The sequence below is a fragment of the Lipotes vexillifer genome, unplaced genomic scaffold (genome assembly GCF_000442215.2).
Source record: "Lipotes vexillifer unplaced genomic scaffold, Lipotes_vexillifer_v1.1 scaffold496, whole genome shotgun sequence".
In the NCBI taxonomy this organism is placed as follows: domain Eukaryota; kingdom Metazoa; phylum Chordata; class Mammalia; order Artiodactyla; family Lipotidae; genus Lipotes; species Lipotes vexillifer.
Genome location: NW_006786690.1, coordinates 3,854,525 through 3,877,942, shown reverse-complemented (window position 1 = coordinate 3,877,942; position 23,418 = coordinate 3,854,525). Strand labels below are relative to the sequence as shown.

General features: G+C 52.5%; 1 protein-coding gene across 3 annotated transcripts in view; it reads right to left on the bottom strand.

Annotated features, from left to right (window-relative positions):
* Positions 1-2,097: 2,097 nt before the first annotated feature.
* ASAP3 (ArfGAP with SH3 domain, ankyrin repeat and PH domain 3) overlaps positions 2,098-23,418 on the bottom strand; it is a 47,033-nt gene continuing 25,712 nt past the window's right edge. Inside the window, exons 4-25 of one of the 3 annotated variants that reach the window (XM_007459181.1) lie at positions 20,543-20,617; positions 19,324-19,373; positions 12,940-13,051; positions 12,621-12,706; positions 12,098-12,173; positions 11,827-11,913; positions 11,540-11,649; positions 10,583-10,652; positions 10,187-10,274; positions 8,803-8,851; positions 8,499-8,689; positions 8,287-8,420; positions 7,903-7,997; positions 7,542-7,719; positions 6,521-6,606; positions 6,246-6,361; positions 5,562-5,629; positions 5,359-5,466; positions 5,012-5,207; positions 3,926-4,151; positions 3,259-3,349; positions 2,242-2,316 (exon numbers count right to left, since the gene is read on the bottom strand). In XM_007459181.1, the coding sequence (XP_007459243.1) occupies positions 2,242-2,316; positions 3,259-3,349; positions 3,926-4,151; positions 5,012-5,207; positions 5,359-5,466; positions 5,562-5,629; positions 6,246-6,361; positions 6,521-6,606; positions 7,542-7,719; positions 7,903-7,997; positions 8,287-8,420; positions 8,499-8,689; positions 8,803-8,851; positions 10,187-10,274; positions 10,583-10,652; positions 11,540-11,649; positions 11,827-11,913; positions 12,098-12,173; positions 12,621-12,706; positions 12,940-13,051; positions 19,324-19,373; positions 20,543-20,617 (2,367 nt within the window). Of the gene's footprint in view, positions 2,317-3,258; positions 3,350-3,925; positions 4,152-5,011; positions 5,208-5,358; positions 5,467-5,561; positions 5,630-6,245; positions 6,362-6,520; positions 6,607-7,541; positions 7,720-7,902; positions 7,998-8,286; positions 8,421-8,498; positions 8,690-8,802; positions 8,852-10,186; positions 10,275-10,582; positions 10,653-11,539; positions 11,656-11,826; positions 11,914-12,097; positions 12,174-12,620; positions 12,707-12,939; positions 13,075-19,323; positions 19,374-20,542; positions 20,618-23,418 lie in introns of all 3 variants that reach the window. The other 2 variants (XM_007459182.1, XM_007459183.1) reach the window with 2 other exon arrangements.

The window sequence follows — 23,418 nt, the reverse complement described above, 5'->3', positions numbered from 1 at the left end:
GCCCCGGTCCGGGAAGATCCCACATGCCACGGAGCGGCTGGGCCCGTGAGCCATGGCCGCTGAGCCTGCGCGTCCGGAGCCTGTGCTCCGCGGCGGGAGAGGCCACAACAGTGAGAGGCCTGCGTACCGCAAAAAAAAAAAAAAAAAAAGAAGCCAAGACTTCAGGGCTTGAAAGACCCTAAGAAAACATCGTCCAACCCTTTCTTTGTACAGATTGGAAGACTGAGGCCCAGTGAGGCCCAGGATTGCCCTGCTCAACCGTATCAGACACGTCAGTACCCTCTACATCCCCTCTGCCTACCCATCCACCTTGGAGGTCACCAGCAGGCAATTCCTGGACACACCTCTGACAGCTTCCTGCATCTCTCTGACTGAGGGCTTCAGGGCAGCCTGGAAGTAGAGAATTAGGAATTGACACCCCCAGAGAGGAGCCTTGAACCAGCGAGAGACCAGAGTTGGTAGTAAATACACCAATTTCTTCACTCCTGATGGGATAACTTGAAGGTACGTTCCTTTTTTTACACATCCCTATACCCATTGTGTTTCCTGGGCTCACCTCACAAATAAGCAGGGACTGTGGCAGAGTTAAACTGCAGGTCTCCAGACTCCTAGTCCAGTGCTCTTTCCTCACACCAGGGTTTCTCAACCTCGGCAGTATTACCATTTTGGACTGGATAATTCCTTGTTCGCGGGGGCTGGCCTGTGTACTGAAGAATGTTTAGCAGCATCCCCGAACTCTAGCCACTAGATGCCAGCAGCATCCTCCAGTTGGGAACAATAAAAAATGTGTCTTCCTTGTCAAATGTCCCCTGGGGGAAAATCACCCCTGGTTGCAAACCACTGCTGTACACCAGGCTGTCCCTCTTAGCAGGTCTAGAGAAAGAATTCCAAGCCCTCAGAATCCCTCCCCTTCCCGACGGCTCTTCAGAGAACATAAATGAAACCACTGAAATTTACTCTGAAAAATCTTTTATTAGAGATGAGTGAAATAACAAGACACTGGGGGCTCTGAAGACAACCTCGCTCCTGTGGGATCGCAGACCTGTCAGGTCTCCAGGGTAAACAGCGCAGCCTCCCAGACCAGGCTGCTGCATTGGCCATTGGCATCCTCTGGCCTCCCCTGTTTGTCCTGGTCCATCCCTGCCAGGGCCCAGCGCCCAGTGCCTATAAAGCTGACCTGTTAGAGACTGATGATGGCTTAGGTGTATCTGTTTTCCAATATGGGCCTGAAAGTGACGGTGGAATTTCTGGCGCTGGAAAGTAGAACCTTTAAGTCTCCACCCTCCATTTCTATCACTCTCCTTTCTCCTTTCTTGGTCCTTTCCTGCCCCGAGACTGGAAGGTTCCTGAGTTGACTGAGAAAGAGGAGAGAAGTGAGGATAATCATTCCAGACTATTCCTTTCATTCTTGCTAAATCAAGGAGAGTAAGCAAATAGGGGGTGAACCCTCCTTTACTTCCTGGCTGGGAATCTATTATAACAGAGGTCCCCAGCAAGGCTGTGCTGTCCCTCAAAAGGAGTGGTATTCAGAATATTTATTTAACAGCCAGTACAGCATGGGCACTGAGAAACCAGAATGGACACAGGCTGTAGACAACTGCAGTGCTATTCAGGTGTAAGCCAAATGATTGTCAGTCTGCCCCTAAGCCCAGGACCATCCTCTGGAATCTAGCCCTGTCCATTTCCAAGCCTAATTCGTGGGACCGGCTGCCCAGAAAGGGACCACATCTGCAGGACCTTTGTCTTATTCCTGTGACATCTGCAGTGCCTAGCACAGGAATGGACAGAGCCAGAACTCAGTCAAAGAATACTAGGCTGATGAATGGCTGAGAAGACAGTCCCTAGTCTGGCAGAATCCCTGGCCTGCAGAATAATGAAGGCAGGTTAGAGCCCCCCAGACTGATGGAAGAAACACAGTCCTGGTCTGATGAGGGACTGGAGGTTCTGCAGTTGGAGCTGGGTCAGGAGCACTTGGGTCCAGCCATACGGCTCCCTGGTCCCTGGCAGGTATGAGATGGAGACAAACCGCCATCAGCCCTAACATGGAGGGGCCCAGTGTCCTTGGCAGGGGCGTGGGCCCATGTCAGGGAGGAAGGCCAGCCACAGAGGCACAGGGGACAGAGACAGCAAGACCCCAGGGCATAAACACCTCAGCTCCCCAGTCTTGTGGGCTCAAGTCCTAGCTCTGAATGCTGGCATCCAGCATGGGGGTGGTTCAGGCGTGCAAGGGCTAGTAAGGAGCTAGTCTTGCAAAAGCTGCACAGAACTTGCTGGGAGAACCCCAGTCCTTGAACCGTCTCCTTCAGTGAAGCCAACCTGGGAAGAGAAGGATGAACATTGACATTTCTTAAGCACCTGTTATATACCAGCTGTTTATCTCACTCAGTTTCAAAAGGTCCTATTGTGGGAACATGAAATTATCCCTATTTTACAGCTGAAGCTGAAGCTTGAAGAAGTGAAGCCACTTTTCCAAGACCTCCACGCTTCAAAGCCCAGGCTCTTATTATCACACATGTCTCAACAACAGGCATCAACTAAATGCTGGGTGATGGACACCTGGTTGTAGACACACATTTGTGTCTGGTACCTGACTCTGATAGACTTGAGGATGATGATTCCCTAGAGAGACCCAGCTCCTTCCATCCCCTACTCTCTCAACACAGACAACCAACGCCAACCCCGACAAATCCCCAGGGGAACCAGGAACAGAGATGGCTTCCTTCTCGGCACAACTGCCTCTGTCCTATGCCCACTCCCAGGCTCCTCATCTAAATATGTATGATTGTGCGAGACTGTGATTCAGCAGGGAGAAGCTGGATTAAGGATGACAGCTCTTGCCTTGTCCCTGTCACATCCCTCTATGCCTGGAAGTTTCAGTGGATTCCAGGAGACTCCTGTACAAGAGGAGAGTTGTGCAAACCAATGGCTGGTACACGGCCACCCTAACCCTTCCTCGTCTGCAGGGAGTGCTTCCTTCTCTGAGTGACCAGCCTGGCTGACACAGCTTTGCTCACCCTCCTTTGGGGAACAGTCAGAGCTTGGGCCTTGTCACCTCTGCCGCCTCTCAAGGCCTGGGATCTCCCCAGCTGCACCCATCCTGGACTGGGAAAGGAGGAGCAACAGGACAGGGACTGGGCAAATCATGGCTGCCCCCAGTCCTGGACAGAGGTCTGCCGCCCTAATACACTTACTCTTGGACCAGCTCTGCCTCCCTCGTACCCTTTCACCGCCCTTCAAACCACAGTCCCGGAGTCTTACCGGCATGTTCCTTCTGGGTAGAGGCTGCCGGGCTGAAGGACAGTCCTCCAGGCTCCGGCCCCCGCGCCGATAGGAGCGAGTGCTCTCAGAGCTGGAAGACAGGGAAAGGCCAAGGTGACCCCTGCACCTAGAGAGCCCCTTAGAGTAGGGGGAAGGGCTCAGGGATAGAGCAAGGCTGGGGGCTTGGACTGGGTGGGTAGAGAGTCCACGAGGCCCGCAGGCTGGGTGCATCACAGGCCCCAGAGACCCAGAACTGACCTCCACACTGAAAATTTCACCATATCTATTCCCCAAACTCCAAACTGAAAGGGTCTGCAAGGAAGTTAGGACTGGATCCTGGGCTGGAGGTGGGGACAGAGCGAAAACCCCACTGTGAACCTCTAGAACAAGCCACAGTTGGCACTAGGCCTTCGCTTTTCCAGCTTCAGCAGCCTGAGCCCCAGACTCCTCCCCAGCTCTCCAGGCCAGGCGCAGGAGCAGGTGTGTGAAGGGGGAAGGGGCCCAATCACCCTCCACTTATGGTCTAGCATTTCTGCATTGTTCATGGGCCTCAGCGCTGGAAGGTATCCCGGGCTTCAGGCAGGCACCGTTTAGAGGTGGCAAAGTAAATGGATGCTCAGAGAGGTCAGGAGACTTGCTGAGACTGCACAGTTGGGCTTTCACCAACCTGAACCTGACAGGGGGATACATCTCTGAAGGGGTGGTTCCAGATGTCAGGCTGGGTCGGGAGGGGCCCGGGGGCTCCCAGAGGCCCTCTTCAGAGCTGGGTAGGGTTTGGTTGGGACCCCCAGGTTCCACGGGGCTTGTGAGGCTGGAGGAGGAGGAGGCTGGACTGCTCAGGTTCTCAGGGACCCCAGCAGACTCTGAGCTCAGGCTGGGAACTTCGGAACGATCTGAAATCAGAAGTGATAAAGCCTATCTTTATCACTTACTCTGTGCTCAACTTCAAAGCAGCTTTTGGCCTCTGGGATCTATCATGGTTCTCTCCCAATTCCCCAGCTCTCATCTACCTGTCCAGCACTCTCCTTCAACTCTTCCCCATCATGCTTCAGCCTCATGGTTCATGATGTTCATTCCGGATGGCCAGGGCCACACTGACTAGCACTGTTTCACTTCTGCTCACACCCTCTCCTCAATCTGGACTCTCCTGCTTGTCCCTCAGGCTCAGCTCTGATGCTGCCTCCACCAGGAAGCCTTCCTAACCCCCCTACCAATCCCAGCAGGAGACGCTCCCTCCCTCTCCCGAGTTCCCAGAACAAGCCTGTTCATTCATTCAACAAATAGTTCTTGACAACAGCCAAGCACTGTGCTAGGTGCTGGAGAAATAGTAGTCAACAAAACTTGCTTCTGTCCTTTTGGAATTTACCTTCTATGTCGCACTGTGCCTTATATTATAAAGAATTACATTCCAGTTTTTATCTCTCCCACTAGACTGTGTCTCAGTAGCCCCCAAGGGACTCAAGACAGTGGATGCTTAAAAAATGCTTCTCTTTTTCTTTCAGTGAAGCATTGAGGAATTTGGAATAAGACAGACCTGGGTTGGAAGCCCACATCAGGGACTTAGCTATGGGATCTTGGACATGTTACTTAACATCTCTCTTCCTTTACCTGTGATGGGGAGATGATAACCCCTACCTGACAGGTGACAGTGAGGACGGTATGGACTAATAGAGCACTCTGAGCTCAGTGCTCCAGCACATAGCAGGCCCTCAATGAATGGCATGAGAGCATTTTTCTGGGCAGCCAACCATACCTCCACTGGCATGTCCCGCACGCCCTTGGGCCATGGTCCGAGAAGGGTTTTTGACCGGCAAAGGTGGGGGGCAGTCCTCACTCTGGATCTTAGGGGCAGCTGGTCCCAGGCTGGCGATGGTCTCGTAGGTCTTGTTGCTGATGTCCAGCCTCCCACTGGCCCAGCGGACCTGGGCTGGGGGCTTCAGCGGGCAGCGCTGCTGGGGCAAAAGTGTGGGAGGGAGGATGACCTTGGTTCCTCCAGCTCAGCCCCGCCCCTCCCCACATCAGGTCCCATGTGGACCTGGAAGACCATCAGGTCTTCCCTTTGGCTGTCTGGAGGCCTGAGAGACGAGGGCTGGGACGCACCTTCTCTTCCTCATCCTCCTCACTGTCAGAGCCAGGCTCTGTGGAGATCCCCCAGGGGTAGTCCAGGTGCAGGGGGAAGGCGAGGGTCCCGGCATGGGCCTGCTCCAGCTGCCAAAAACAAAGCCTTGGCAGTTCAGAAGGTCAGGGCCTCAGCAGAGAGACAGAAAGGGTCAGGGGGCTCCCTCTCCTTCCCTAGACCTCACCAGCTCCTCACACTCTTTGTGCTGCTTCTTCCTGGCTATGTCCAGAGCTGTCTCTCCTGCCTCGTTCACTGTGAGGGATAAAGTCAGGGGTCGTGGTCAGGGTCAAAGAGGCATTATAACTTAGAGGTTAGGATGAGCCTGTGGGATCAAGATCGTCTGGGTTTGAATCCTGGCTCTGCTACTTCCTGGCTGTGTGACTTTGGACAAGTGACTTAACCTCTCTGGGCCTTAATTTTCTCATCTATAAAATGAGTATGATACTTGGAACTACTGACGAGGTTGTTATGAGGATTAAATGAGTTAATATACATAGAGCATTTGGCACATTACCGGGTACACATTAAACAGTAAATCATAGCTATTACAAGCACTATTATTCAGATTCAGTTAATGTTTATTTGTCTAGGTACTTTAAGAAACGTTGTTTTATTTTATCCTTTCAGCAGGTCTGCTAGGTCAGTGGTATTATTCCCATTTTACAGATGAGGAAGCTTAGGTTCAAGAGATGAATGGACAAACCCCAAAGTCACAAAGGTGGTCAGAAGCAAGCCAGGATTAGAACCCAAGTCTGTGTGCAAAGTCCATGCTTGTTACCAGTGCTCTCTGTCTGGAAATAAGGCAGGAAGTCCCCCACGAGGGGTAGTCAGGAATGGGAGTCTGATGGAGGAGTTGTCGGAGCCCCACCTGTGCCAAGTGAGGCTCTCCCTTTCAGCAGCAGCTTGAGGCAGTCGGGTTGGTTGTAGAGAGCAGCGCAGTGCAGGGCGCTGTTCCCATCAGCAGCCTTGGCATCCAGGTGACCACTGTGGCGGGGTGTGGGGGGGTGGGTCAGGGAGGAAGGAAGGGAACAGACAGGTGAAGGGGTCAAAGTCAGGGGGAAAAGAGAGAGAGGAAAGGAGGGAGGAGAGGGGGAAAAGAGGAAGGCAAGGGGAGCGTGAGGAGGTGGGCAGGGAGGTTCTCACCCGTTTTGGATGATGAAATCCACCAGGGGCAGGGAGGCCTGGTTGGTGACTCTGACAGCCAAGTGCAGGGCGAGCTCTCCAGGTGCCTGAATACATGTCCACACCTCTGAGTTTACCCCAGTTCACCTGCCCCCCAATATTACCCTCTTAAACTCTTGCTGCCCCCTGACACCTCCAGATACGAAGCTGCCAGAACCCCTGAGAGAGGAACTGAATGGTGAAACCTCATGTTTGGGAGGAGGATGAAAGGCCATTCCTTCACTGTTTCCTTCAGTGGTTCTACCTCCTCCTCCCCAGTAGAAGGTGTTTCCCAAACTTGGTTCTTGGCCTTGGACTCTTCTCTCTGCTCCTCTCTCACTGCCCCAGAGACGTCGAATAACCTCAAGCTTTCAGTTAACACTCACGTGTAGGCTGTTCCAAATTCTTACCCGTCTAAGTGCTACACCCACCCTGCCCACTGGATAGCCCACAAGATATCAGGCAGACAGCTCAAAGACATGGCATCCAATTTTTGATGTCCAATCAGTATCAATTTATTCCTTCAGATGTCTCTGATATCCTTTCCCCCTTGGCTCACGTGATGTTTGTTACTAGGATCACCAGTGCAATGGCCTTCCTTGCTCTGATCTGACCCACCCCTCCCCATTTCTAAGGCTATTCAAGGGAAAAAAAGATTCTAACATTTATCGCACATATATTATGCACCAGGCCCTTTCATACGGGACTTAATTCTCACTTCAACCCCATGGGTGCTATCATTAACCCGTTTTACAGATGAGAAAATGAGACTCAGAGTTCAGTAAACTGCTCAGGATCACACAGTTAGGAAAAGACAGAGCCAGGATTTTGGCTCAGGACTTCCTGACTTAAGTTGTGCTCTCTCCCATTTACCCCTCTGACGGGTGGGGTTTCAGCAGATGTCAGAGGTGGGGCAGGGGGGGAGTAACAGCCAGCCCTGGAGGAGGACTGGGGCGTGCTAAGTGTGGCTGGGTTATAAGTGGCCCTTGGAGAGGGTTCTCACCTGCCCCTCAGGCCCCGGCAGTGGCTGTCCAAAGTCCTGCCCATTAGCGAAGGCCTCCAGTACAGACCCGAGGTCCCGGTTGCAAATGGCCGTCCAGAGTCTCTGAGGCTCGGGGGTGGACCGCCGGGCAAACCTGTGTTCCACATACTTGGCCACGATATAGTCCCTGCGGGTGCTCCTGCCAAAAATAACCGCGGGATGTCAGAGCAAGGACCGTTTCTACTCAGCTGACCCTTGAAACCACCCCACATGTCCTGGACTCTTCCAGGTCTGAGGCTCCCGTCTCCCCAGACTTCTCCCTGGGAGCCGGGGAAGCAGAATCCCCCGGCCAGAATCTGCCCCCAGCTGAGAATCGCCTTACATGTCACTCTCAGTTGAAGGTTTAGGGCCGCCGTGCGAGGGCAGCTGGGCCTCCATGACCTCATTGAAGCGAGTGTTTCCGATGTTCAAGGCCAGCTGGGTTCGCGGGAAAGTAGTGGGGGTAAGACGCGGTGGTTAGGACAGCGCCCCCTGGAGGATTGAGCTTCCAGAGGTCCCACCCCTCAGCCTCCCTCCTGGTCCAGGCTCGGCTCCGCCCCGTCCATCCTCTTTTTGGCTCGTCTGGGTCCTGCCCCAACTTGGCCCTGCCTCACCTTGGCCCCGCCCCATCCGACCCCATAGGCTCCAGCTGAGCCCTTCGGGACCAAGCCCCGCCTCCTCATCAGACCACAGCCCTGATCGCCCTCCGGCCCCGCCCCGCCCTCACCAACAGCTCGGAGGGGCCCAGCAGGTCCAAGGTGAGGGACTGCATGCGTGAGAAGCGCACGCCCAGCTCGCGGTGGACGCCGGAGCACTGGATGCAGGTGAGCACGCCCAGGTTGGTGCTGAGCCAAGTGGGGTCTGCAAAGTAGCGCAGCTCGTGCATGGAGGCGCGGGCACCTCCCCTACGTTTCCACCTCCCTCCTCGTCCGGCCCCACCTGCAGCCCCGCAGTCGCAGCACTGGCCATTCCCGGGCCTGCTCTTGACCTCGGCGATGAGCAGCTTGGTGAGGTCCTGGGGCTCCCCGTCCAGCCCGGCGCCCCCCCAGGGCCCCGGGCCGCCGCTGGGCTCCCCCAGAAAGGCACTACTCAAGGCTTCGTCCTTGCTGTTCTGCAGCACTGACACCCACCTGCGGAGAGTAAGGCGTGGCGTGGGGATGACGCCCGCGGTGGTGCGGTCCTGTATCGGGCCGGAGGCTGCTCCCCTGCCCCCACTCCCAGGCTAGCCGTGGGGGGCACTCACGCCTCACACTCATGTTCGTCCTCCGCCTGGAAGTGGTATGTCCTGTTGTCTGTGGGGAGAGGGGCATTGTCTGGCTCACAGAAGTCCTGCTGTCCTTGCTGCCCTGGGCCTGGGAAGCCCTCACCCCCACCGCCGGCTCCAGACGGAGGTTTTGTTCCTTGGGGCCAGGCTCTGCTAAGCTACAGTGGGCGGGTAATGGCAGTGGCCAGCAGAGGGGGCAGTTTCTCAGAAGAAACCTCCAGAGTAGGACCCCAAGAAGGCCCTCTGTGTGAAGCCCAGCTTCCAGGGTCAGGCGAGGTTTCCCAGGGCACAGGGCCCCCCTCAGCTCACGGGCAGAGGAGCCTCTGAACCTACGGCCACCTCCCCTCCCAGCCCCACAGCCTCCCTTCGGGTATTCCTGCTCCCCACCTCTCCCCCTTGTCCCCCAGCCCGCATCAGCTGCCAGATTGCTGGGCCAAAGGTTCCGCTCAAATCACGCCACTTCCCTGCTCCAAGGCCTCCCATGGCTCCCTCCTGCCAGGAAACAAGGTCCAAACCTTTAAGAGGCGGTCCCAGGCTTCATCTCCCACTACTGCTATGGGAACCCTGCACCCTGTCTAAACTGGAGGACCCACTCTCCTGGTTCCATGCCTTTCATCTCCTGAAACATCCTCCCCCAGACTCTATGTTCTGTGTCCTTCAAGGCTAAACTCCGAGAAGGCTTTCCTGATTCCTCACAACAGGGCAGGCCTTCCCTCGCTCTAATATATCTTTTTAAATTAAAAAAATTTTTTTAATTCATTCATTCATTCACTTAATGCCACGCCGCATGGCTTGCGGGATCTTAGTTCCCTGACCAGGGATTGAACCCAGGCCCTCAGCAGTGAGAGCACTGTGTCCTAAACACTGGACCCGACAGGGAATTCCCCCCTCACTCTAATCTCTGATGGTGCTATATCTGCACCTCTCTTCTGGACATTCCCCATCACCTTGCAGTTCTGGGTCCCCACCTCACACCCCTGCCAGACAGAGCTCCCTGAAGACCAGATCTAGGTCTTTCTCAGCCTGCGCTGGAGCTCATGAAAAGCCTGTCACCAAGCCCCCAAAAGATGAAAACTGAACATTTTAAAGTAATAATTTTGAAAGCCAAATTACCCAAATCCATCTAAATATGCTTTACAGAAATAATCATATTTAATGTGGGGTGTGGGTGCATTTTAATGTTTAATGTGACATGGGGTGAAGCCTCTGAAAAGAGCTTAAGCAGTCTTATGCCTGCTGTAGCAACTATTTGATAAACACATGTGGAATTGGACACAGACCCCTAATTGGAGCCTCCCAGGAGCTGACAGGTCTCTCAGAGAAGCCCTGGGCAGTTGCTGGGTAGGGGGCAGGGACTACTCACGGGTCACCAGGTCAAAGCACTTTTTCTCCTCGGGGTTTGGCCTCACTTGGCACGTCAGCAAGGTCAGCTTCACTGGTGGCCGGTTTATCTGTACGAAGTTGGGGATGGAGGATGTACATGTTACCCTCTGGGCCTCTCAAACTCTTAGGCTTGTTTCCCAATCTGTTAAATGGGCATAATAATCGTGTTCCAGTTTATGTCTCCCCTCTCCTAGCACCTCAAGGATGTGGAGTGTGAGGCTTTGGATCCCTTCCTTCCTCCCACAGGGAGTCTCCAGTTCCCTGGATCCAGGTTTGCAACCAGTCTTAGAGGGAGGGTTTGACATCTGTCTGCTCTGAACACCAGGAGGAGTTCTGGTATCATGTCCTGAGACCCCCCCACCCCTCCAGGCCTCACCGTGCTGTGTGAGATGGTCAGGCAGCCATACTTGACTCCACACTTCCTTTTCTGCCAGACTCTTCGAATTCTAGGGTCCAGAGGGATAGAAAGACAGTCACTCAAGGCTCACACCTAATTCCCCTGTATCAGTGAACAGAGTCCTGGACCAGGACTCACTTCTTCACCTCTTCTGCCTCGTGACCCCTATGCCCCTCACTCCCTGGGCTCCCTTCTGCTGCAGGGGACACAGCCCTGCCATTAGGAAGCTCCCAGTCAGACAGCCCCACTCTCTAGGAATCTTTATTCTAAAGGGGCATGTGACCTTGGCCCTCTGAGACCTTCCAGTCTGATGGACGAGACAGTTCCCAACCTTAGGGACCTCCTAGTCTGAGAGGAGGAACAGGTTCTTGACCACAACAGATGAATTATGGTTAAAGACAAAGCAAGATAAATATCGAGCCCTCAAAAATAAAATTAGCAAATCCATGATCAAAGCTACTTGACACTTTTCCTGTAAGAGGTAAATATTAATCGGCTTAACAAAGGTATTCTTCTCTGATAAAAACCGATTAGTAAGTAAAAAAATTAATGGATTCCCATAAAGGCCTTTGCATTTCACAGACTGATTTTTTTTTACACCAGGGAGCAGGGCACAGTCAACAGTTTCATTTCCAGGCAGTCAATATATTATAGAGATTACAGGTGAGGCCATGGAGACTGTCTAGTGCATAATAAGTGCTCAAAAATTGTTCGCTGCTGCTATTCTTCTTCTTTACGGTAAGAACCACCACCAAATTTAGCAGCAATCCACGAGCCCAGGATTCTGATGATTTTGCACTGCCAGGGTGGAGGGTCCTGGAACCCTCAGGGTCTACACAAATGATAGGAACAGTCCCTTCAGGCAGCTCACCCAACCCTATCATTTACTGGCTGGGTGGCTTTGGGCAAGTTACTTGAGCTCTCTGAGACACTTACCCATCACTTTTCTTGTACAGAAAGCCCACCTTCTCTGTCCCAAACTGCTTGTTGCCTTGGTGCTGGTGGATGCTGTAGCCACCTCCTGAGTTCTTCCGGCTCAGAGTCTCCTGTTCCTCGGACATGCAAAGGAGACCTCAGGGCATGTGGGTGGGAAGAGCCCCAATCTAAAGGGGTCTCACTCAGGGAGACTTCTCAAGGGGATGCTATGGGGTCTTCCTTTTCTCCCTCCCTCCAGGGTGGGCCTTGGGAGTGGGCACTTGGTTGGGTATGATTCAGGGGCTGACTTCTCTGCTCTCAAGCTGCAGCGTCCCTCGGAGGGAGTCCCGGAGCTGGGTCAGCTTTTGTAGCTCCTCCTCCTGGGCTTGATGCAGCTATGGGACAAAGGGCAGGACCCCATCATCAGCCAGCGGATGTGCCAGGTACAGAGCCCAGACCCAGAGCAGCAGGGCAGTAGCCTCCTTGCTCTCTGGACAGAGACCAGCAATTCCATGGCCACAGATTCTCCCGGAAGGACAGGGGACTTGACCACAAGCTCAAGGGTGAGGCCCAACTTACTGCGTGTACTGAGGCTGCCAGCTTCTCAATGAAGGGGGACAGGCTCTGAGCAGCCTTCCAGCCATCTTGGAAAAAGCTAAGGGTGTGAGGCCAAACAAGGGACCAGAGAGAGAGATGAAAATGAGAGGGGAAGTGTGGGAGAAGGTGCTCTAAAGATCACAGGGCACCCGGGGGCAATATAGTGTGACGGCCACGAGCAGGCACCCCGGAGTCAGAGTGTCTGGGTCCAGATCCCACTTCCTAGCTGTGTGATCTTAGTAAATCTGAGTCTAAATTTTCTCATCTATAAAATGGGGATACTAGCAGTAGCTGCTCACAGGGGTGTGTGTAGGGTACGTAGTGCTTGATATGTGGTGAGCATTCAATAAAGAGCAGCTGTAAAAAGCATTACCGCTGAGGTACAGACACACACGGAAGCCTCAAGGGTCTGCCAGACCCTGGGGATGGCCTTGTTCTCGGTTGCCTGGAGGGTTAAGGGGCAAGCGACCGTGGGGTTGGGGGTGGGACACGGGGAGAAACCTACTTGTGCTGGGCGTGGAAAAACTTGATGAGGCTCTGCAGGAAATCAGGACCTTGCTTCATCTGGCTCTCCCCGGCTTTCAGCAGATACTGGGGAGAGGGCAGGGAAAGGTGTGTGATGTGAGCAAAGCTGAATCCTGGGCACAAGGGGCTGCCGTCCCCATCCCAGGCTAATCCTTTTGGCCATGACTGGACCTCGGTGATCTCTCAAGGGCCATCTGGCAAGGACCTAGGCTGAGACTGTGACTGGGCCCCCGGGGGCGTTCAGGGATGCAGACAGGAAGACACATCCCACCCCTCCTTCGGCCTGGGGCACCCCTTACCTCACACACATGCAGCTGGAAGACGCGTCGCTCTCTCTGGGTGTCCTGCACCGCCTCCCCGGCACTCCCTCCTGTCACCCTGGCCCGGTCCCTCTCCTTCTCCAGCCTGGCCCTAGGCCCCCAGGAAAGAGAGGCCTGAACAACTCTCACTATCCCCTTGCATGTCCCACCATCCCTACATGCTCCTGTCTGTACGGGCACACGAGAGTGAGGGGACCCTCCTCTGCGCAGCTGTGTGGTGGGGCTGGGGTACAACGGTCAACAGTGTGGATTCAGGGAATGTACAGGCTGGTGAGGGGGCGAGCCAGCCCCGTGAATCAAATCACAGCCTTGAAGAGAGCAATGGGAGAGTAAAATGGGGGATCCAACCTCATCCAGCTACTCAGGAAGTGGTGCTGGAGCTGGGATCTGAAGTCAGAGGAAGCTAGGGCTGGGTGGGAGGATCAGACCATGGGACAGCCCGGAGGCAGGAGAGATCAGGGCTCACAGCGGACAGAGCGGGAGGTGGTTCCACGTGAGGTAAAGAGAGGCCAGACCACGCAGGGCCTGAGTCAGACCGTGTTGACGTTCTTGGTCTTTATCCCAAGAGCAATGGGAAGGAGTTGATGGTTTCTAGGCAGGGAGGGGATGGGCTCAGATAGGGCCAGGTGGGATGGGGGTAACCAGTTCTGATTTTTCTGGAAGGGATTTAGGACCATGTGGGTTAAAAGACCACAAGGTGCCTTCATTCTTCTGAGCCATGGAGCTTCCCATTTAAAGCTTAAAACACCTTGATTCTTTTCTTTGTAGGTGAAGACAGAAAGCGCTTCCCATCCTGTAGCTAAGAGTAACCTGGGCTTTCTCCCCTAAGGATCTCAGAGTTGGTGGTTTCTCCTGTTTGTGGATGGGTGGAACTGTGTATAAATGGTTTCCTGGAAATCCCACACCCATCAGACCACCCACTCCCAGCCAGGAGAGTATTTCCAAATCTGGGGCTGGACGCATGAGACCCGTGAATCTCGTGTAAAGGAGACAGCTTGTGTATAGTTTTGCTCCCAGTGGGTGCCAGCCCTGAGCAAAGAAAAGAGACGTGGGATAACCTTATATCTGCATTAACTTCCCCTCTCCAAGCCCCAGTCTCGTCATCTGGAAAATGGGGACCTCTATCTGTACCCAGATGAGATAAAGTATGCAAAAGACTTAGCAGACAGAAGACACTACAGTATAATATTATAGGCCCTTTAAGCTTCAGTTTTCCCATCTGTAAACTGAGGAAGCAATGGCCCAGACTGAGTTCTCAGGCCCCTTCTGGTTCTAAAGTTCTAGACCTTACTGACGTCAGACCTCTGGAATGGTGTTTATTTGCAGAATCTGTCCCTGGAGACCCAGAGGGCAGTTTCTCAACCTTGGAACTACAGACATTTTGACTAGATAATTCTTTACTGTGGGGGCCCTCCTGTGCATTGTAAGATGTTTAGCAGCATCCCTGGCCTCTGCCCACTAGATGCCAGTAGCATCTGCCCTGTTGTGACAACCACAAATGTCTCCTGGGGTGCAAAATCACCCCTGGGTGAAAACCACTGCTCTAGAGCAGAGTTCTGCAGGGTTTGTTTTTGTGTGTGTGTGTGGTTTTGTTTGTTTTTAATGGTCTTAGAAGTGGTTACTCTTCATTTCCCCAAAGCTTTATGATACCTCAAGAGGGAGTCTGTGGCAGGGGAGTGGAGTTAGGTGAGGACTGACCCTGTGAACGGGCCTGGGGGTCAGGGCAGATGCTTTTTTGGGATCTGAAGATGAGCAGCAGAGAGAGAAGTGGTGGCCAGGCCTGAGCAACAATGAGCCTGGCAGCTCGCTAAGGGTGGCGGGAGACTGAGGGGGCAGAGCAGCTGGGAGAGGGCAAGGGCAGCTCCCGTCTACATTGTTACCATATCTACAAAAAGTGAGAGGGACTTCCCTGGTGCTCCAGATTTAACAGACTCTGCGCTTCCACTGCAGGGAGCATGGGTTCGATCCCTGGTGGGGGAACTAAGATCCCGCATGATGCGTGGCATGCACCCCCCCCAATAAGTAAATAAATAGGGAGAAATGAAAAATAAGCTAAATATTTATCAACAGGAAGTAGTTAAATAAATTATGCTATGTGCACATATAGGAATACTATGCAGCTGTTAAAAAGGATGGGGGAAATCTATATATACTGGCATGGAAAGAAGTCTGCTCCAGAGTATATGGACAAAAAGGAGGCCACAGTATAGTACAGTGGCTAGAAATGTGGATTCTGGATTTGAATGGCAGCTCCCTCGCTTACTTAATCTTATAAATCTTTCTAAGCTTCAGTTTCCCCATTTCAAATATGAGACTAATACTGCCTACTTCTCAGATGATTTAATGCACTGGAAACATTTAGTACAGTCCCTGGTGTGTGGTAAGCCCTCAATAAATGACAGGATTATGATGATGCTAATGATACTGATGATTATAGTAAGAACTTGATGATTCCCTTAGATAATTTATTTTTATTTATTTATGCATTTATTTATCTATCTGTATATGGCTGTGCCACGTGGCTTGTGGGATCTTAGTTCCCCAACCAGGGATCGAACCTGGCCCCCAGCAGTGAAAACGCTGAGTCCTAACCACTGCACCGTCAGGGAATTCCCTAGATAATTTTTTTAGTGTAGCATACTTCCTATTTATTTAATATTTTTTATGCAAGGTCTAGTGGAGGTTAAAGGACAGAAGCTACTTAGCTCAGGATGAAGATAACCTTGTGAATTACCATAGCTCTGTCCCTCAGCCTCAGCTATGGTAATTTACAAAGATTTCCCTACAAAGTCTGAAATAGTCACCTGAAATGACCTGATACACCTCAGACTAACAGCTGGGAGTGCTTTCATTCCACCGCACACAACCCCACACAGAAAATAGCAAATCCCATTCCCTCCCTGTCCTCAAAGTATGACCAATGTTTCATAAACATTTCAAATGTTAGGAATATTTTTATTTTCTTTGAATGGAGTTGCAGCGGGAATGAAAAGTGCTGAAAGGCTAGTTACTAAGAAGACAGAGATAACTGGAGGAGGGGACCACAGCCACAGTCTAACACTAACTATTCAGGGGATGAGGAACAGGTACCAGTGGAGTGAGGAGGTCGGGGCGGGAGGGAGACGGGAGAGGAAAGGAATCAAAACGAATCCTGCATCTGCCAACCTGACACCTTGAACCACCTCTCCTGTGATGCCTTTTCCAACCACCCTTCCCTCCACCCCAGAACTGCCTGCCTGTTCTGCCACCTCTGTGCTGATGCCTTCATTATAGCACTGTCACTTTGTATTTTCATTATTTTGGGACCCACCTCCCTTCCTGCTTACAAACCAGTGGGATCCACTAAGGCAGGGATTGTGGTGATATTTTTTCCCTCACTACTTACCTGTAAATTGGGGATAATAGCACCTTTCCCTTCCAAGATGAATAACTGATGACAGATGTAAAGAGCTTATCACAGCAGTTGGCACAAAGGAAGCGCTTAAGTAAGCATAAATATTAGCTGCTATTATTAATAATTATTTTTAAGTGCTAATTTTGTGCTGAGTGCTCTGCTAGGCCCTTCACACACCAAAGCAATAATCTCATGAGGCAGGAATCATTAACTCCATTTTACAGATAAGTCACTTGTCCGAGGCACACAGCTGCTAAGTACTAGAGGATGTGAACCCAAGTCAGCCTCTGATGCTAGAGCCTTAGGGACAGCACTTGGTAATGAACACTGTGGCTCAGATTTGTTCCATCCCTCCTTCCCTGCCTGGTTCCCCCAGCTGGTGGCAGTCACAGTGTCTTTTCTGATAGATCACGGTCAGGGACTATTTTCCAAAAGACGGAGCTGAGATCCAGAGAAGGGAGGTAATTGCCCAAGATCCCAGGCTGGTTGGGGAAATGCTAGGAGCAGAGGTCTGGGCTTTTGCCTCTGAACCCCTTGCTGTGTTATTCTGGCCCCAGTTCTGGCTCAGAAAGATGGCCAATAAGTACGTGTTGAACTGCAGTGCCAGGTGCTGTATATGCCCTGCACTTACTTCATCTCCACATCAACCCTGCAAGGTATCGTTGGTCCCATTTTTCAGGCGAGGAAACAGCCCTGAAAATGGAACAGCCTAGATAACTGTGTCCCCTGCACAGGTCCTGGGACGCCTTTCTTAGCAGCCCCAGGTGGAGAGGGGAACCCCCTATATGAACAACCAGGGGGGTGAGAATCCCGGTGATATTCAACAGATACTGTCAGGGCCCTTGGGCCCTTGCGGTTGTTGTCCAGACTGGTTTGGTAAGAATGAGTTTGGAATTACACAGCAACGCATGGCTCGCTAATATCTAGCTATACCTGGAGCCCTCATAAAACGAATGTACACAGACACCTGTGCCAGGACATGTAGCTCGATCTATGTTATAGAAGCAGGAGCCAGGAGACCACTGGAAGAAGAAGAAGACCAGACTCAGAAGTCCTGGGTTCTAGCCCAGGTCCTGTCGATAACTCACTGCGTAACCTCAGACAAGCCCCTTTCCCCATTATTACACACAGTCTTTTCTTTAAACGAAACCTTACAGGCAAGATCAATATATCAATCTGGTAAAAGCAGAGCTACTTGGGGAAGGTCAGCAAGGTAGGGCTTATTCTTTCTATTTAGTAGATGATGCCCTGAAAGGCTAAAAGGCTAAGGGCTTAGTCAAGGTCACTCAGGAAGATGAAGACCATGTGATCACACATCAAATCATAAAGAGAAAGATCACCTGCCTGCCTGTCCACACCCCCTCCCTAGGCCTCTGATGAGAACAGATGGCCACGCTCATCACAGCTCCCACACCCTTCACCACAAGATCTACACCCACAGCGGGAGTGTAGATGGAGATCCTTGTTGGGGGGAGGAGTTTCGGCCTCCTTCAGACTCCGGGAGTTCCCCATGGTGCTGGGAGCTTGAGGAACAATAAAGCTCCAGGATCTACTTCTTGGAAGGATTTTACAGAAATAATTATGGGTGGGAGCAAGGATTTAGTTCCAAGGATGCTTCCCCAACAACAGGGGCAGATTAAATACATTGTGGATTATGCATATGTTGACACACAGTGCACCCATTTCAGTGACGTTGTATAAAAATATGTAATGATGTAGAAAGATGGTCACAATGTATTTTTAAGCAAAAAAACCCCAGTATGATTATTATGATCTCGGTTTTGTAAAAATATTTCTTTATATATAGAAAAATGACCAGAAAGATGTTAATACATTAGGCTGGAAATGAAGGATCTTCTTCCTGGTTTTTGGTAGGGTCCCCGCCCCCCGCTTCCCCCTCCCAACCCCTGGCCTCGACATGCCACTTGTGGGATCTTAGTTCTCCGATCAGGGATTGAACCTGGGCCACGGCAGGGAAAGTACCGAGTCCTAACCACTGGATCACCAGGGAGCTCTCCCCCACCCTCCACTTTTTTAAAATGATGAAATTACAGTGCTACACACAATATGTAAACAAATTCTAACAAGAGACAAGTACTGGATATTCCCCCACGTGACCCTCATCTTCTTAATTAAAAATGTTTCCTCGTCTACTTCTCCATATTTTCTAAGTTATTCATAATGAACACATATTGCTTTTGCAAAATGCAAGAGAAGCCAAAATTTTACAAAGAAGAGCAAACGGTGCCCTGAGGTACAGTGGGCCCAGCTGGGTCCTGGCAGTGGGCTGGGGCCAGGACCTGGACAGAGTTTGGCAGGCAGAGCCCAAGGAGTCCCTGCTCAGGGGCAGTTCGTTACTGGGTACCTGGGACCCCCTCTGTCTCCCTAATGTCCCAGTAGCTAGGGAGAAATCTGGAGTATTGTGTGTTGCACACAAGAGGCCTGGGTATGGCCTTTCATCCTCTGTGTCCAGCTAAATGTTTATAGATACTGCCTGGTGCTGCAGAAACAGGATCAACGAATGTGAATCCCAGCTCTGCCTCTGCCTAGCTGTGTGGCCTCGGGCAAGTAACTTAACCACTCTGAACCTCTAATTCCTCCTCTGATAATTGGGATACTCGTATCTCCCTCACAGGGCTGGGTGAGTGTGAGGATGGATGTTTGGCACATGGAGGTGTTGAGTAAATGGATGCTCCTTTCCATCTCTCTGCCCATGTCTGGCACCACTGAGCAGATGAGTCTCTGAGAGCAGCATCTTGGGGTCCCTTTAGTCATCTCGTGCTCCAGCTCCCAGACTCCCATCAGGCCTGGGCATAAACCAGCCCCCATAAACATTTCTAGAGAGCGAGGTGCCATGTGCTTCTGGGTGACGTGCCCTGGCAGCACTTAGGTTCTTCCCCATATCCCGCCTCCCGCTGCAACAGAAACATTGCTCTCCTGGACAAACCATCCTGGCCGCAGCCACTTACATTTTGGCTTCGTAGTCCTTCCATGCCTTCTCCAGTTGCTTTTTGGAATCCTGTAGTTGAGAAAGAACAATTTGCCCAAAGGGGCTCTTGGGGTCTGGAATCTACAGTACACTTTGCTACCATTAGGGGGACCCTGCACTTGCATGCTCCCCTGTGCTGCTCAGAGCCACAATCCAACCACTCCCCTGCCCACATAGCCCTGACTGCAAACCTGACCCCCCAAAATAGACCCAACCAACCCCATTTCTCAGAGCTGAGCCCCTTCTCCCAACTGACCTCTTCCCGCAGTTGCCAGTAATCCTTCTGAATTGGTAGGCTCAGGCCTAGGGTATTGGGGAGATTTTGGGGGGTCTGCCCTGAGTCCCCTCCCTTAGAAGATGGAGATCGCCATGAGGAAAAGGATGGAGGATAAAGATCAGAATCCTCCCCTAACTTCACCCCACTGTTTTCTCCTGCCTGGTACTTGCTCACCCTTTCAACAGGAAGGTACAGGTGGAAGGACATATGCACAGAGAGGCTAAGAAGCCTACCCGAGGCCACACAGCAAGCTGGAGAGACCTGGCTGATCCCTGGCCTAGTTTGCCTGGGCCTCATCCAGCAGGCTGCTCACACCCTTCAGAACAGCCCCCCTGCCCCCACCCCCAAACTTCCAAGGTGCCCCAGTCTACCAGGCGAAAAAGCTGCTGGTCTGGTTTGGGTGGTTCCCGGGCGAGGAGGAAAGCCTCTGCGGGGAGAACCTCTCAGGGGCCTTCTGGGGCAGACTTCCCAGGGAGATTATTCTGTTACTCTCTTTGAGTTCTACTTTGCCTCTAGCCAGGAGCTGCCTGCTGCAGAGAGAACAGCCAAGCATGGGAGTCAGGAGGCCTGACTCTCACACTGGCTCCTCCACTGACCAGCTGTGTAAACTGTAAGCAGGTACCAAACTCCCTGAGCCTCAGTTTCCTCAACTGCAAAATGTGGATAACAGCACCTACAGGACCCCCCCGCCCCGCCCCGCATTGGGTTGTTGTAAAGGGCCCTGGCAGACAGTAAGTCAGCTATCCTAGGCTCACCCCAGGGCCAGGTCCTCCTGTCATCCTGAGGGTCAGTAATGTGGGGACAGCCTCGCTTGGCTTCCGTCCTCAGCCCAGCCTTGCCTCCCCTGTCGTCTCCTGCCAAGCCCTGTCTTGCTCCATCCCACCACCTCTGCACTCCCCCTGCTGCCCACATGGAAACTCACCTGTCGCCCGTCCCTCAGCTGTCCCTTCAACAGACTGTCCAGGGGGAAAGAGACAATGTTGTTCAGGTTCTGAACCTGGAAAAAGCAGAAACCCCCATACCCCACCTTGGGTGACCGTCCATCCAGCCCCAAGGGGCTCAGGGTACAGAGAAGCATCACAAGGCCAAGGACAGCACTGGGGTAAAGGAGGCAGGGGAGAGAAAGACAAGAAGGTGAAGGAGTACAAGGGGTGGCGGGGTCGGCGTCCTGTGGAAGCTCTTCCCCTCCCCTGACTAATCCGCCTTATCACCTCACTGCTCAATCCACGGCATCCATGGTCAGCCTGTCTTTGTCCCTTTGCCAGAGGGACACCCTCACCTCTCCTCTCTGACCCTCTGAGGCCCACCTGTAGCACCATCTGTTTTTTCTGTCTGGCTAGTTTCTCGACTCCCCGTATAATGTGGGGAACCCATTCCCTATGGTCACACGGGGTGAACACAGGAGTCAGAGCTGACCAGAGTGCCCCACCCTCCAGCTACTGTGATTGGATCAGAAACAGGCACATGACCCAAGCCAGCCAATCAGGATACTTCCTGGGACTTCTCTGCCAAAGTCACGAGAGAAAGATTGTCTGTCTTCTGTAAGGTGTGATTCTGGGCCTGCCCACTGAGCAGAGACAGAGAGAAACTCTTTAAGAGAAAGAAAAGGAGCCTAAGACCAGCTGCATACCTGGACTTCCCATTACAGGGGCCAGTGAATTCTCTTTTTAAAAATTAACCTAGGTTAAAAAAAAAAAAAAAAAAAAAAATTAACCTAGGGAATTCCCTGGTGGTCCAATGGTTAGGACTCAGCGCTTTCACTGCCGGGGCTGGGTGGGCCCAGGTTCAATCCCTAGTCAGGGAACTAAGATCCCACAAGTTATGTGGTGTGGCCAAAAAAAAAAAGATTGAAAGAGAGAAAAAGACATATAAAAAGAAAAAAATTAACCTGGTTTGAGTTGAATTTCTGTCATTTGGCAACTCAAAACAGCCTAATATTTCAGCCCACCTTTCAAGGTACAGTTCGGGCCTCCCCTCGTCCAGGAACCCTTCCTGACTACTTTCTCCTGTGGCCTATCCTGACCTCCCCTTTTCTGAGCCATGGCAGCCCTAGCCCTCTGACCCAAGCCGCTGGGTCCTTGAGTTTGTGCCACACTGCCGGTCTTGCTTGGTGTCATTTCACATCTCAGTTCCTCGACTAGGCTGTGGCTCTCCGAGGCAGTCTGACTCTTCCCTGTGTCACCAGCCCCTGGTACACCACCCACCACTGAGGAGATGCTCAGCAAACACTAGTTTGACTGAAACAAGAGGAGGAGAGGTAAAGACAAAAGTCGTCACTGATTCAGTTGAACCCAAACACTGTTAAAGGCCTCTACGTGCAGGACAGGGTGCGAGGCAGTGCTACGCAAAGAGACAAAATGATGACCGATGGCAATATTAGCTAATGTTAACTGAGCGCTACCCTGGAGCAGGCACTTAACTTGCGAAATCCTCATCACCACTCTGTGAGGTGGGGACCATTGTTATCTGCATTTTACAGATGAGGCTTGGGCAGACTGAGGCACTTGCCCAGGGTCATACACCTAGTGAGCAGCAAAGCAGGGATTCAAGGCCTGAGTCTAAGCCTGAGGTGTGGGTGCTTGATCACTAAGCAAACTGCCTCGTAGAGATGATGTGGTCCCCGCCAGCCAGGAAGGGCCCTGGGTGGACCTTGAGCCACGAAAGCTGGGCCAAAAGCTATGAAGCCTAGAGAGGCTTTCCTGGGAGGTGGTACAGCCAGGCTTGTGCTCGGATGCTGGGTTCAAATCAGCCGTGTGACCTCGGACAAGGTGCTTAACCTCGTGTCTTAGTTTCCTAGCCTGTACAGGGGGGACAATAGTAAAAACAACCCCACAGAGCTGTGCTCCAGGATGAAATGTTAACACACGTGAAGTACCGAGAACCACGCCTGCACCAGGAAAGAGCTCATGTCTTGGGGTAGCCTTGAGGTGGGGACTTGGTGGGCGGGGAGGAGGCCATCTCAGGAAGGAACCTGAGGCCGCTGGGCCACGTGCAGGAGCTGAGAGGCTTGCTGCGGCGAGGCACGTTCTTGCCTTTGAGGACAAAGCAGGTATGGTTGGGAAAGCAGAGGACAAAGAGGGTGAAGGAGAGGCAGTGGTGCAAAGACAGGAACCCGAGCCTGCCCTCCCTTGAGTGGGGCTCCTCCCCACTGTGAGCCCCCTCTGCTCCTGGGTGCTCACCACAGAGGAGAAGGAGGAGGGCAGGGAGGGAGGGAGAGAGGGGAGAGGAGACGCCGGCCGGAAAGAAGTCAGAGAGGAAGGAGAATGCAAATAGGAGGTCAGAACTGGAAAGGGGGACTTCCCTGGTAGTCCAGTGCGTAAGACACTACGCTCCCAATGCAGGGGGCCCGGGTTCCGTCTCTGGTCAGGGAACTAGATCACACACACACGCCACAACTAAGAAGTCCGCATGCCGCAACTAAAGATCCTGCGTGCTGCAACTAAGACCCGGCGCAGCCAAAATAAATAAATAAATACTAAAAAAAAAATGAACTGGAAAGGAACCTCAGGTCATGGGTCAGAGGTCAAGGGAGACTAGAGGTCATGGGAAACCTGAAAGAAGGGTGGAAACCAACCCTTTCCAAGTCGGGTTTTTTGGGGGTTTTTTTGCGGTACGCGGGCCTCTCACTGCTGTGGCCTCTCCCGTTGCGGAGCACAGGCTTCGGACGCGCAGGCCCAGCGGCCATGGCTCACGGGCCCAGCCGCTCCGCGGCATGTGGGATCCTCCCAGACCGGGGCACGAACCCGTGTGCCCTGCATCGGCAGGCGGACTCTCAACCACTGCGCCACCAGGGAAGCC